A 14,386-nucleotide genomic window follows, 5' to 3' on the forward strand; every position below is an offset into this window, starting at 1 on the left:
GGTAGATTCACCTCAACTATTGCAACTTTACAAAGAGGCTTTCCAGCTGGAACCTAAAGTGGCATGATATACTCAATGGAGCAATGTACATTATATAGTGCATAATTTGTATAGTGTGCTTTCATTTGAACAATGTACATACTATGGGGTTTATACTCAGAGATGACATGTGTTGTCATTTGTTTGACTTTCATATTCAGTGCTTTGAAGTTGTGCTTGTGACGCTTCAATCATATGGTTATACAAGTTGTGACACTAATAGTATGGAGACTCATGCTATCACCCTGTGTTGCATTCCAGAAGCATGTATAAAAGGCTAAGCAAAGAGACACATTTGGATACAAGATGTGATCATGCACTTGTGTATTGCTTGAACTTGCAATGGCACAAATGGTATTGGGGAATTCATACCATTGCCCCGTGTCATCCAAAAGCAAGTGAGACATGCGATGGCACAAATAACATGGGGAATCTTGTTGTCGTCCCGTGTCATCTGTTAGCATGTGTGGCATGCAATCGAGGTTGCTTGCAGCTTTTCAAGAGTGGGGTATGTCACCAAGTGGTGATATTTCTACAGTTGCTTCCCTTAAATATTATATATATATATTTTTATTCTTTTTCTTTTGCTGTTGCCTTCCCTTGGGACTCTTGGAATGGGCATGGACAATTGCATGGCCAATTTGAGGTCAGCCATTGGGACAGTGGACTAGTGGTTGATCCGAGCCTTGATAGAGATCCTGGCTTTGCTTATTTTGAAATAGCAAACGTCCAAAAACACATCAAAATCAACCGTTCCATTGCTCAATTTTCCTTTCAAATAGTAGTCATGCTTCTTAAATGGGCAAGGATCACAATTAGGCATCCCTCATGGAGAGTTCGGGGAAGACAAGCCCAAAACTTGTAATAGGGAAGAGATGGAATTTCTCAAAGGAGGAAAGAATGGCCTCACAGCTCATGGTTCTTGTTGGTAATTCTGCAATCCTATAACCTCACTGCATACCTTAATCAGATATCAAAGGGCCCCATGATAGTCTGACATAAGAAAAGAAGATACAAGGAGTTTCTGATGTTGAACTCTTCATTTGAGCCTAGCACCCTGGGGAACTTCAAGGGAGTTTCTGATGTTGAACTCTTCATTTGAGCCTAGCACCCTGGGGAACTTCAAGTACTTGCGACCTACGCAGCTTCCATGGTTCATTGAAGCACAGGCCAACACTTATATTCTTTTTTCCGAAGATTTGTTGTAGCATAGCATAACCAAAAACACCATCAGATACTTCAGTATTAGCAACATAACATTTCCTGTTAGCCTCTTTTCTTTCAAGCAGAAGCCAGTGCAGTTAGTTGTTTCAGTTTTACGACTTACTCTTTTTGTTCTTCGTGACTGCACCACCCATGTACTTTCCCTGTGATTTGACCACTACCTAGAAAATAACATCACAGGGGTTTGTAATCAGATCAGTGATCCTAGATAAAAAGAAGTATTGATCCAAAAGCCAAAGCTAAAAGCACAGTGTTGATAGCCAAGAAATAGAGTCTCCAATGCAACTCTCCTGTGCAGAGACTACCTATTGTTAGTGATCAATTTGGAGCTGGAAAATGAGTAAGAGGAACTGTCAACAAGGCCACTCACCCTTTTGCGTCCGCTTAAGGAATTCACAGCCCTTGCTCAAGCAGTCAGAGCTGCGACAATCAGTTTCGCTATCTTCAGTAACTGATTCTGAGTCGAAGTTTGTGAAGGTGTTGGTACGTTTGACGCAAGGGGTGACTGATATCGCAAGACTTGGAGTGTCCTTAAAAATCCTTGCATTCATTGCTGCAGCACCTCTGAGAGCTGCAATAGTGTTAATGGGCACACTGTTTATCAGATTGAAATCATAGAAGACTATTGTGATGTCTGAAGTTCAATATGTGTATTTGGTTAGAGAAATGCCATTTTTCATATTGATTATGTGAATGTAAAACTGGTTCCACAGTTAACCAAGTCATGTTCTTATTGTCATCTTGGGAAACTTTCATTAGTATCTTAAGTACTTAAAAGTGTTATTTAGCCATGTCATTAACACTCGACCCTGCATCATACCCCATCCCCCACCCATCCTTTCTACATATCTTCACAAAATTTACAAATTTTATATCACAATATGTGGTGAGGAAACGTCCCAAGTCCTCACAATTATATTAAGAGAAAAGTAGAGCACAAGCGCGCACTTGTTAACATCAAATAAACAAAATTCCATAAGCTACTTTACCCTTTTTATCAAAGATAGCATCCACACAGGCAAGCATAGAAAAAAAAAGAAAACAGCAATCAATGCCCCCAACAGTAAACAAGTTCGAAATCGACAAGCAAATTCATACCAGTTGCAGCAGTAGCAGTCAAGGTCATAATATCACCAGGTGTTTTGACACTCATGGCTGAGCTGATGATGGAAGACATTTGAGCCCGTGCAGCCCCCATGCTCTCTGCTACCTCTACACAGTGAGCTGCCACAAGTGCAGCAGCAGAGGCAACTGCCATGCTGGTCTTGCTTTGCTCATTATCAGCTTCAGATGTGGCCGTGGTCGCTGCTATTGCAGCTACAGCAGCTGCAACACCTGCAACAGACATGGCTGCATGTACGCGTGCATTATGTGCTCGATTGGCTTCCTTCCTCTTCTCTTTCGTGTCTTTCGGCCATCGCTTCATAAAGAGTTCACGTAATGGATTCCTCGTTGCACTGAAGCTGCGGCAAAACTGCAACCAAAGGGAGCTGTTAGGCTGTTTCCGCAAATAATCTTCAAAATTCAGGAGTTTGTGGGTATCAGGAAAGTAGAGAGTCAAAAGGTCTCATCATTTCACCACCATTAGACTATGTGCTGCCATTCCACAACTTATGTTCATGCAGTTTAGCAAACATATTGATTAGTAATGTGTTGCAAGCACATGTAAACAGATTGACAAGTTGATGGATGAGAGAATGCGAAGCTGATTTGCAGTAGCATGTGGGTAGAGTCCGAGGGATATTTACCTCAACTCAATCCATGGAAGAATATTTTGAAGAAGACATGGAAAAACCTGACAAAGCTTGTACATAGCATGTAGCAGGCTCGAAAAATCTTGATAGTTATGTAGTAGAGACAATGACTACTAGAATGCAACAAAGAAGAGAAACAATGGGTATGAGAAAAGCCCTTGCACTACGAGCCATATGCGAATTGGTCGAGCAGTTCAAACTTGTGCCCTTCTACATCCAGGTTGTGGGTGGGATCATTCACAACTAACACCTTTGGGTTCACTTGGTGTGTTGCATAGGCAGGGGATTTTCCATTGTTGATTTCAAGTAAATGATGCATTCCATATGGCATGGGTTTAGGATCATTATCTCATATAATGAATCCAGGCACTTTGTCTACCTGTAGTGCTATGCCCTTGTGGCCCTTAATTGGCTGATGGTATGCGAGCTTTGCCTACCAGGATTAATGGCACCTGAAACTTTGAAGAGAAGGGGAGATGGAACTCATGAGAGGCAGGAAGAAGAAGAAGGGTCTGCTCTCATGTTTTCGAGCTACAGCCGGCAATCTGACAAGGGGAAAAGAACGACAAGGGTCTGCTTTCTCCGAAGAGGCAAGTGAACAAAGTGATTCTTCATTTGGCGTTTCAAAGCTACCCGCTAGTATCCTCGTCCACACACAACATATTGGGCATGAGTGCCAGGAAACCTGAAATTCTGAGAGAATCGTCAAAGTTCGAACGGCACAGAATGTTACTGAGCAGACAGCATGGTTTCCTTCAACAAATCTAAACAAGCACAAGTATTATCCTGATAATCCAATGTGAGACATTTCCCATGATACACTAGTTAAGCTCCTCTTTCTTTCTTGGCACAAAGCACAATATATCCAACTCGCGAAATCGAATGGGTATGCTAATTGATGACCAATCGGAAATTCTCTCCTCCATTGCTGAGCATTGCTAGTGAAGCTATTCTAATAATAAGGAGTCCTTGTTCACCATTACAAGATTTTCACCACTCAAGTTCAAAGTGCTTCCTATGCACGCTCTAAAAGAGTGAGCACTACGACAACACATGAGAGTCCTTGTTCACCATTACAAGATTTTCACCACTCAAGTTCAAAGTGCTTCCTATGCACACTTTAAAAGAGTGAGCGCTACGACAACACATGAGAGCACAGACTTCACCTCTGAAAAGCAAGTAACAGCTTTATGACCAGCCTGAACTTGACCAGTAATTGTTTACATTGGCTAACACTATCATATAAAATGAATTCTGCATATTGAAAACGAAGCGGAGAATCATACCCTGAGTTCATCGCTCAGCACGCGAGGACTATCAGGACTGCTGCCAATGTAGTTCACAGAGCCACTGCTAAGAGATTTTCTCCTGGAGGTTGGTGTGAGGTCCTAACACATGCAAACCACACATGAAGTGAGGTACAGCACATTGTCTTTAAGGCCAATAGGAAGCTGGTAATAAGGAACCATTTAGTCAAAGAGCAACCAAATGTAGCATCATATCTGTGAACACATAGAGATGCACCAGCTGCAGACAACATAACATGGTTTCCTTCGACAAATCTAAACAAGCACCAGTAATATCCTGATAATCCAGTGTGAGACATTTCCCATGATACACTAGTAACTTTACATTGGATAACGCTACCATATAAAATGAATTCTGCATATTGAAACCTAAGCTGAGAATCGTACTCTGAGTTCATTGCCCTGCACACGAGGACTATCCGGACTGCTGCCAATGTAGTTCACATAGCCACTGCTAAGTGATTTTCTCCTGTAGGTTGGTGTTGATCGGTCCTAACACATGCAAACCACATACATGAAGTGAGGTACAGCACATTGTCTTCAAGGCCAACAAGAAGCTGGTAATAAGGAACCATTTAATCAAAGAGCAACCAATTGTAGCATCATATAATCTGTGAATACACACAGACGCACCAGCTGCTGCACCAAAATTCGCTCCATAACCATTTCTTCCGTAATTCCCGATGATAACATAAAGGGGGGGACCGTAGCCGCAGGTGCTTTGGAATCAACCACATTTTGTTGTTGCTTATTAGCGTGTTCCTCCGCTTTTCTCCTGGCATAAAGGGCCTTGGCTACTTGCATGGCAGAAATACTCCATGATCTAGAGAGAAACTCCATGGGCTCTTGCGGAGCTTCCGGGGCTTGAAACGCAAAGCTACGTAAGGGCCTGCACATGGGAACATCCTCCTCAATGTTCTCTAGAGGTTGTGGAAAGGGGAAGTGCAGAGAAGTCTCAATGAAGTGGGACTCATCGCTGTTTGGAGTAGGAAGAGAGGAGAAATCTGTTGGTTTCATGATGTGGGTGGGCAGCTTAGCTCGCAAGGGAGAAGAAGAGGGGAGGCAGCAGACATCTTAATGTAGAAAACTTACATTCGGAGAGAATTTGTGAAGCCTGGGTTAAGAGCACCTGGTATTGAGTACATAGGAGTGTTGATTCTTTTGGCTGTTCTGGAACATATAGATGTGCATCTATATCTATATCTAGATTCTATACTATCTATAAGGGAAAATTACCAAAATACCCCTCAAATTTCAAAAATTCCTAAAATACCCCTTGTTGTGAAATTAAATTTCTCCAAAGATTAAAAAATTTGTAGCTTTTCATAAGAAGACTCATTGTTTATCAATACAAGATGCTAAATCTAGAATTTGAGTTGATTATGTTGGCTTTGGAGATGAATTGCTTCATTATCTTTAGACATAATTGTCTTTTTTGCAAGGTAATTAGAGACAAATTACATGCTAAGCATGCAAAGTCAAATCTCAATTGTCAAAAAGGAGTAAAGATTAGAAAATATTGAACAATCCAACCAAAATAGATACAAGGGTATTTTGGGAATTTCCACAAATTAGAGGGGTATTTTGGTAATTTTCCCTATCTATAATGGGAGGAGGGATTTCGGCTCCCTCCCCTTGCCACATGGCACATTCTCTTTGCTCCGGCCAGCTTCAATGGTGTGCTCTGCTACCCAGCGCTCTGTACGCTCAGAGAGAGAAAAAGAGAGCCAATAAAGTCAAAATTGGTCAACTAACACTGCTCCTCTCCTTCCGAAATTAGAATAACTCAAGTGCCACCGTGAATCAAGCTTGCCTTGTCATGCACTCACACAATCACTTTGCCACCCGAGTCCCATGAAACAGTTTGCCTTCTTGTGAGCTCTTTACACTTCACTATTTTGTTGTCAGTATTCTATGGATTTACAGCTAAGCTACTTCATGGTATAATTGTAGGTTTTAAAGGTTCTTGTTGCCTATCATAAATCTTGAAGACTCATGTATTGTGGGTGCCTTTATGGAGAGTATTGTATCCTTGAAAGCTTCCTCTCATATCTCGACAGTACATATCACAAGAAAAAGACTTCACCAAAGGGCAAGCAATAATCAATAAGAAAGTAACATCATTTGCAAGTAATAAGATCTTAGTGGGTGTGCAAAATTGAGGGTTATTGCGACATGTGTGAATGTGGGTCTGGCTATGTTGTCCTTTTGTAGAGGGTCTCACGGAGTAACTATGAAGTGATCTTGAGTGGATAGTAGGCTAGGCCTTTGTATATTTAGTTCAAAAGGGGAGGCTGCTTCTTCGTTGCTTTAGTGAGGGTAGGCCACCTTGGAGGCACCGATAGCTAGCCTCGAAGGTTCAATGCAATGCATGAAGTGTGCCCTTTTGGCAATGTTGTGCAAAAGCTCTCTCTCTCTCTCTCTCTCTCTCTCTCTCTCTCTCTCTCTCTCTCTCTCAAGATGAAGAAGAAAGGGTTTCAAGTTTTGAACCCCCGTTTGAGAGGAGGTAGCACAGGAAGACAATAACAGCCAGCACCCACAAACATATACCAGAGGGAGAGATGATAGGCTATTTGTCTTTGCTAAATGCCCTTTTTACTCTTCACAAGCTCACATGCTACAGCATGGAGCACACCTCCTATTTTGACAGCCTCCTTTCACTCTCGGTGTTCAATGTGCGGGTCAAAGAGCACACATTGAATGCTCCTCAGCTAATTCCCCCCTCATTTCAAATTCAAACCTCTCGTTGCTCCTTGAATCCTCACCTATATATCTCACATGGCCTGTGTGATAGGCTGTAGAGATGGGATCTACTGTGGGATGATTGAGCACCGTAGATCTCAAGCAAACTTGGTCAAAGTAAACTCAGGTACCAATTTGTACCTGAGTTTAGGTATGTTTCGCACGGCAAGATTTAACCCCCACCTCACCCTGGCAGACCCTGCCGCAAGAGTTTGTGACCATGTTCACGCGTTGACAGAGTGGAGTGAAAAGCAACCCGTGCCGCTTGAACGAAGCTCAAAGATCTCAACTTTGCCAAGATTGAGATTGCCAAGCAGGGTTCTACGCTGCCAACCTTGGCATCTCGTGTAAAACTCTCACTTTACAGCCTGGCAGGGGTAAACTCCGCCCTATGTGAATGTGCCCTTACTTCGCCCCCTTTGGTCCCCCTCTCCCACCTTAGAGGATTGAACCCACAACCTAGGGGATGAGAGCCATGCGCCTAAACCACATCGCCCACGCATGCCACTTGTGGAATGTGGACATTTTCATGGAGTTTTGACATGTAAATATGGAGGGGCAGGAGAAAGTAAACTAGGGTATTTTTTTGTAAACTAGGATACGTTTACTTTTGCGACAAGATCTACTATACCCGCTTAATGTCAGGGCGCTAGATTAATGGGAGCCTTTGATCCCATCTCCCATGTTAGATATGGGTGAGGCTCACTGCTCTTAAAACAACCTCTAGAGAGACTAGGCTCTCATTTCTTCATTTGATGTGGCTAGGGTAAAGAAAGAAATGCTGCCACATGGAAAAGTTCCACTCAATTTCATAGCGTGCCCACCACCAATTGTTGTGCATGTGCACAATAGATAGATAGGTCGGCTACGTTCTTGCCCTCAACATCTTTCTGCCGACTCTACCGCATGTGCCCACTCTCTATAATAAATGAAGAAGCCTCAATAAATTTCTCAATAGATTGATACGTCATTTTCATTATGATGTACAAAAATGAATCAAAGACTAAGTTTGTTTTTGTGCTAATCATTGTCCTTTGTCTAAAGCCAACTATCTTTTAAGTTGTTATGTTCTTTTGTGAATAAGTCTAAAAAAAACAACACTATATCGTGTGTGTGTGTGTGTGTGTGTGTGTTTTCCAGTAACAATATAACATAAACACCAAAGAATCCTTTCAAATTACAAAAGACACTAGAAACTATGCCAATGAAAAGGTGGTATAATTTCCATTCATAGTACAGAACAGTCTTTATACACAAGTACAAGAGAATCACGAGCCTGAAGATATATAAATCCACCATCTTGAAGCCAAAGAACTTTGAAAACCATAGTTGAGAAGGTAATCCTCACCTGCACCCATGGAAACAACACAACTTTTAGTTAACATTGGCACCGTATGCAAGTGATGCATGGGTATCCCACATGTTATAGATGTCACCCAACTAGATTTCTTTCAAGATAAATAATAATAATCATATATTCAAAGATGGTTTAGGGGAAAAAACATTTAGAGTCCCATTTGCTTTGCAAGCTCTCATGAGATAAGGCCACCAAGAGAACCAATTATTGAAGACCCCTAGAAATCGAAGACCAAGAAGAGGTGCTACAACCCAAAGCTATCAAGTTACCATATACATGTGGTAGTGATGTGTGTGAACACACTAAGACCGCCGGGGCCTTTTTTCCCTCTTTAGGAGGTTTTTTCCCCCGTGCATTGTATATACGCCCATCACTCTAGGGCTATCTATCTTTTCATAGCACACTAAGTAACACACTCTCTATCGTGTGCCTTGAGCTTCCTTCGTCTTCTCCAAGCTGTGTGTGTTTCTCTGCAACCCTAATTCCAACAATTGGTATCAGAGCAGGTCACGTCCTCCCGGGCTTAGTCGCCAGCTGCTCCAGCACACGCCTGCTCACTTTCTCCGATTTCAGTGAGCTTTGGCGAGCGTTCGCAGGTCGACAAATTTTTTGGGTAAGCTCGAAGAGCTAGGTCTGCTCAGGATTTTGATTTGGGCTCATTTCGGCCTTCGTTTCCACTACAGACAGTACTGCACAGGCTATTTCGTCATTTTGTGCAGATTTTCTGTCAGTGCCGTTTTCTGCATAACAGGTGCCTTATAGTCTTCTACGGTTTGTGCTATATAGCACAAGTTGTTCCCGCTCCATTTCTCCTATTTTCGGACAGTTTTCACATCAGGTGCAGCATTTACCATGGCTGACAACAACAACACAGATGTGTTCAAGATGTTTGCTGCTGAGGACAGGTTGGATGGGGACAACTACCCTATGTGGGCTTATATGATGCAACATGTTCTTGTGTCAAAAGGTGTCTGGAACATTGTGCAGGGCATTGATGTACGTCCTGGTTCTGAAGATGTAGGCGATGTTGAGGATGTTGCAGGTCTTGCTGCAAGGATTGCAGCTGTTAGAGTTGTTTTGCCTACGGCAGAACAAGCTCGTTGGGATGTTAAGGATGCACAGGCTCATGCATTGATTGCGTTGTCTGTGAAGCGCACCATTATTCCTCACATCCGTTCAGCAAAATCTGCAAAACAGGCTTGGGATATTCTAGCAGGTCTTTATGCAAGCCGCAATGAGGCTAAAATTGCTTTGCTGCGTAAAGAGCTAGAGTCGAAGATTATGGATGAGGAAGATGATATGGACACTTTCCTTGCTAGTGTCAAGGATATCAATGAGCAACTCATTTCTGCAGGTGAAGTCATTTCGGACAGTTCCCTTGTGCAGACTGTTCTTGATGCCTTACCAGATTCCTACCAGACTTTTGCTAGTACTTGGAGACTCATGACCCAAGGAAATCCTAAAGTTGTCAAGTTTGATGCATTATGCACATTGCTGTTGCAAGAGTCACTTTCTAGAAAAAACAGGACTAGGCAGCGTGCAGTTGAACAGGCTTTTATTGCTTCTCAAAGAAAGGGTGGTAACAGTAATGCAGCCACTTCTTATGGTTCTGCTACGAGTGGCAAAAATTCTGTTCCTAATGCTTCTGCTGGCAGCACTTCGTCTGGCAATTCTGGTGTTAAGGGCAAAAAGAAGATGCGTTGCCATTATTGTAAAGCCAATGATCACTTGATCAAGTCGTGTCCTAAGTTGAAGGCCAAAGAGGCTAAGAAGAAAGAGGGTGGTTCCACTGCAAATGCTGGTTCCACTACAAATGCAGCCATTGTTGAGTCTTTTGTGAAAGGAGATTGTGATGCTGATGTTGATGCAGAATGGGCTTTTAGCGCAGAGTGCACTTACAATCCTGCTGTCAATGATGCATGCTTGTCAGTTGCTGCAGATTCACATGTGTGGTATTTCGACAGTGGTGCTACAAAGCACATTACCTCACATCGTGAATTGTTTACCTCTCTCGAGTTTGTCCCTCATGGGAATTCAGTCACTTGTGCCAACAACGCCTCTTATCCAGTTCAGGGAGTTGGAAAGATTGTGCTCACTGCTGCTAATGGCAGTTCCTTCACACTTGTTGATGCACTTTATGTACCTGGGATCAAGAAGAATCTCTTGTCTGTATCCGCACTTGCTAGACTTGGACTTGTAGTCAAATTTGTGGATGACAGATGTACAGTTCATGATCTCAGTTTTGGTGATGAAATTGTTGCATCTGGGCTTTTGTGCCGTGGGCTGTATAAGCTCACTTTGTATGACAAGTGTGGACAAAATTTTGCAAATGCTGTTGCAGATTCAAGGGCTATTTCAGATGCAAAACTTTGGCATGCACGTTTTGGTCATCTGAATTTTGCCAGTTTGCTGCGTTTGCAGAAATCTGATATGGTTGCTTCTTTGCCGCCTCTTGAAGCACCTGTCAAACATGTTTGTGAAGGCTGTATTCTGGGTAAAATGCAGCATTCTAAGTTTCCAAAGGATGGTTCAGTTAGGGCCACATGCAGGTTGCAGCTTGTGCATAGTGATGTTTGTGGGCCCATGCAAACTCCGTCCTTGGGCAATTACCTGTACTTCGTGACTTTCATTGATGATTACTCCAGGCATGCATGGGTATTTCCGCTTAAAGCGAAGTCCGAAGTTTTTATGTGCTTCAAACAATTTTTGGCTATGGCTGAAAATGTCTCAAAATGTACTATGGGCACCCTCCGTTCCGATCGAGGGGGGGAGTATATGTCTCATGAATTTAATGCATTTCTGGCTAGTCGTGGGATAAAACACCAATGTACAGTGCCTTATACACCTCAGCAAAATGGTGTTGCTGAGAGGAAAAACAGGTCACTAACGGAAATGGCACGATGTATGGTCAAAAGTCAAGCTTTGCCGCATTCCTTTTGGCTTGAGGCCATCATGTGTGCCACTTATGTACTTAACAGGTGTCCTATGAAAGCTTTGCAGTCTATTACTCCATATGAAGCATGGCATGACAGAAAACCTTCTATTGAGCACATGCGTGTTTTTGGCTGTTTGGCATATGCTTTGGTGCCACAAGTGCAGCGCAGAAAATTGGATGATAAGGCAGTCAAATGTATTTTTGTTGGTTATAGTGCTGAAAGCAAAGGTTACAGGTTGTATCATCCGCAAACAAAACGTATTCTGGTTTCACGGGATGTAGTGTTTGTGGAAGACTCTGTTCAGCCCTTGCTATCATGTACTAGAGACAGTAATGTAAGCTCACATGACATTTATGACACTTTGTTGCCTCTTTTCAGTGGTGGAAATACGAATGTAAGTTCCAATGAGGCAAATGTACAGCCTATGGGGGTTTCTAAAAATGTTTTAGAACAGCCTATTACTGATGCAGATGTACATGATGTACTTGATGAGGAAAGGGCTGAAAATGAGCAGGCTAGAGGTATGCCAAAATGGCTGGTGCACACTTTGCGTGACAGTAAATTGGATGCACCTTTATCTAGTCGTACTCGTTCAGGCTCTCGCCATGCATCTTATGCATCAGATTGTTATGCTTTGGCTGTGTCTAGTTTACATGATGTTGAGGAGCCTCTGTCTTTTGATGAAGCACAGAATTCAGAAAATTGGATTGCTGCCATGAAATCAGAATATGATGCACTTATAGAGAATGACACATGGACTTTATGTGATTTGCCTCCTGGAAAAAAGGCCATTGGTACGAAGTGGGTTTACAAGTTGAAACGCAAGCCGGATGGTGAGATCGATCGCCATAAGGCTCGACTTGTTGCAAAGGGTTATGCACAACAAAAAGGCATAGATTATGAAGAGACTTTTGCTCCCACTTGTCGTATGACTACTGTGCGTTTTCTATGTGCATTGGCAGCTCATTTTGGTTGGGATGTACATCAATCAGACATTGTTACTGCTTTCTTGAATGGTGACATATTTGAGGAAGTTTATGTAACGCAGCCTCGCGGTTTTGTCATAAAAGGACAAGAGGACAAAGTGTGCAAATGTAAGAAGGCTTTGTATGGGTTGAAGCAATCTCCTCGTGCTTGGTATGAGAAAGATGACACTCATTTGGTTAAACGAGGCTTTCGTAACAGTCCAACAGAAAGCACATTGTATGTAAAGCGTGAGGATGATGTATTTCTCATTGTGGTTCTTTATGTTGATGATTTGCTGATCACTGGACCAAATGAGAGACATATTGCTGAATTTAAGGCTGATTTGAATGCTACTTTCAAGATGAAAGATTTGGGGCTGTTGCATCATTACTTGGGTATACAGTTTAAGCAGTGTGATGGTGGTATTGCCTTGTGTCAGAAAAGTTACATAGAGACATTGCTATGTAAGTTTGGACTTGAGGATTGCAAACCTATTGCCACTCCCATGGAAACAGGTTTGAAGTTGAGTCTACATGATGCTAGCGATCCTGCTGATGTCACTCTTTACCAAACTGCTGTTGGCTGCCTCATTTATGTATGCAACACGAGGCCAGATATTCAGTTTGCAGTCTCGTAGGTCAGCAGATTTATGCATAGCCCAGGGTCTAAGCATTGGCAGGCTGTCAAGAGGATTTTCCGCTACCTTAGTGGCACTTTACATCTTGGCTTGTTTTATCCCAAGGGGGGATCATTGCCGCCAGACTTACGTGCTTTTTCGGACTCAGATTGGGCTGGTTGTTTTGACACGCGAGTGTCCACAAGTGGTTTTTGTTTCATGCTTGGCAGTTCATGTATATCATGGTTGAGCAAGAAGCAACCTACTGTGGCCACTTCGAGTTGTGAGGCTGAGTACAGGGCAGTCTTCACAGCTACGGTTGAGTGTGTATGGCTCAGACGCCTTATGGCTGACTTGGGTGTTGGACAGGACACTGCCAACACTATCTACACTGACAGTCAGAGCGCATTGGCAGTTGCGAGGAACCCAGTTTTTCATGCTCGCACAAAGCACATTGAGGTGCATTACCACTATGTCAGGGAGAGGCTCTCAGTAGGAGAGATCAGCTTGGCTTATGTGCCAACACAGGACAACCTTGCAGATCTTTTCACAAAGGCATTGTCTCGTGAGAAGCTTGAAGCTTTCCGCAAAGCTTTCGGCTTACTCCCCTTTGTGGACTGATCCTGTCCTCAGGGCATGGCACTTCCCTTTACTCATGTGCCAGCTCTCGTTCACCGCATCACTCCAAGGGGGATTTGTTACCATATACATGTGGTAGTGATGTGTGTGAACACACTAGGACCGCCGGGGCATTTTTTCCCTCTTTAGGAGGTTTTTTCCCCCGTGCATTGTATATACGCCCATCACTCTAGGGCTATCTATCTTTTCATAGCACACTAAGTAACACACTCTCTATCGTGTGCCTTGAGCTTCCTTCGTCTTCTCCAAGCTGTGTGTGTTTCTCTGCAACCCTAATTCCAACATATCCTTCGGCATGATATAAGGTAGTTTCGCCTCGAAGTGGGCCACATATACTTGTTTTTTGACTTTACATAGTTTGGCATTAATTACCGCTATTTTTTCTGGGTCAGTGACAGTGCTCATACGTACATTCAATCTATACTTTGGAGTCACCTATAATATAAACATATGTTAGTAAGTAAGTCCTAAAATTTCTTAGATGGACTCAAAAACCACATGTAAGGTAGTAAGTATGAGTGCTAATCCCCTAAATCATAATACATATAGATGGGATATTCCATAGTTCCTCATCAATTCAAAAATCCAAGGGAGAGTGCCGCCAAGGCCCCTAACATCGATGCAATAAGCAACCATCTACGACCTCATGAGTAGCCCATTTACAACCGTATCTACCATATTCCACAACCCTTTATAACCATATTCGGCCACAATCAATTTTAATCCTGTTCACAACCAACCATTCATGGGCAACTTGAGCAATTTTGCCCTAAAAAAGAAATTCAATGCAACAATTATCCAGTATT

At 42.7% G+C, this 14,386-nt stretch overlaps 1 protein-coding gene across 3 annotated transcripts; it reads right to left on the reverse strand.

Annotated features, from left to right (window-relative positions):
• Positions 1-777: 777 nt before the first annotated feature.
• Positions 778-5,474, reverse strand: LOC147455258 (VAN3-binding protein-like). Of its 3 annotated transcripts, XM_086514078.1 has the most exons (9): positions 5,417-5,469; positions 4,958-5,213; positions 4,712-4,816; positions 4,304-4,405; positions 2,362-2,737; positions 1,634-1,834; positions 1,513-1,553; positions 1,367-1,424; positions 778-1,223 (listed from the first exon to the last, which is right to left on the reverse strand). In XM_086514078.1, exons 1-9 carry the CDS (start codon positions 5,467-5,469, stop codon positions 1,195-1,197), a joined length of 1,221 nt encoding a protein of 406 aa, XP_086370204.1. In that variant the 3' UTR covers positions 778-1,194. The 3 variants fall into 3 exon arrangements, with proteins under 3 accessions (XP_086370204.1, XP_086370203.1, XP_086370202.1); XM_086514077.1 differs by lacking the exon at positions 1,513-1,553 and having other exon boundaries at positions 4,958-5,474; XM_086514076.1 differs by lacking the exon at positions 778-1,223 and having other exon boundaries at positions 1,418-1,553; positions 4,958-5,474.
• Between the last annotated feature and the right edge of the window lie 8,912 nt (positions 5,475-14,386).

The sequence above is a fragment of the Adiantum capillus-veneris genome, chromosome 6 (genome assembly GCF_014529385.1).
Source record: "Adiantum capillus-veneris isolate H3 chromosome 6, ASM1452938v2, whole genome shotgun sequence".
NCBI lineage: Eukaryota > Viridiplantae > Streptophyta > Polypodiopsida > Polypodiales > Pteridaceae > Adiantum > Adiantum capillus-veneris.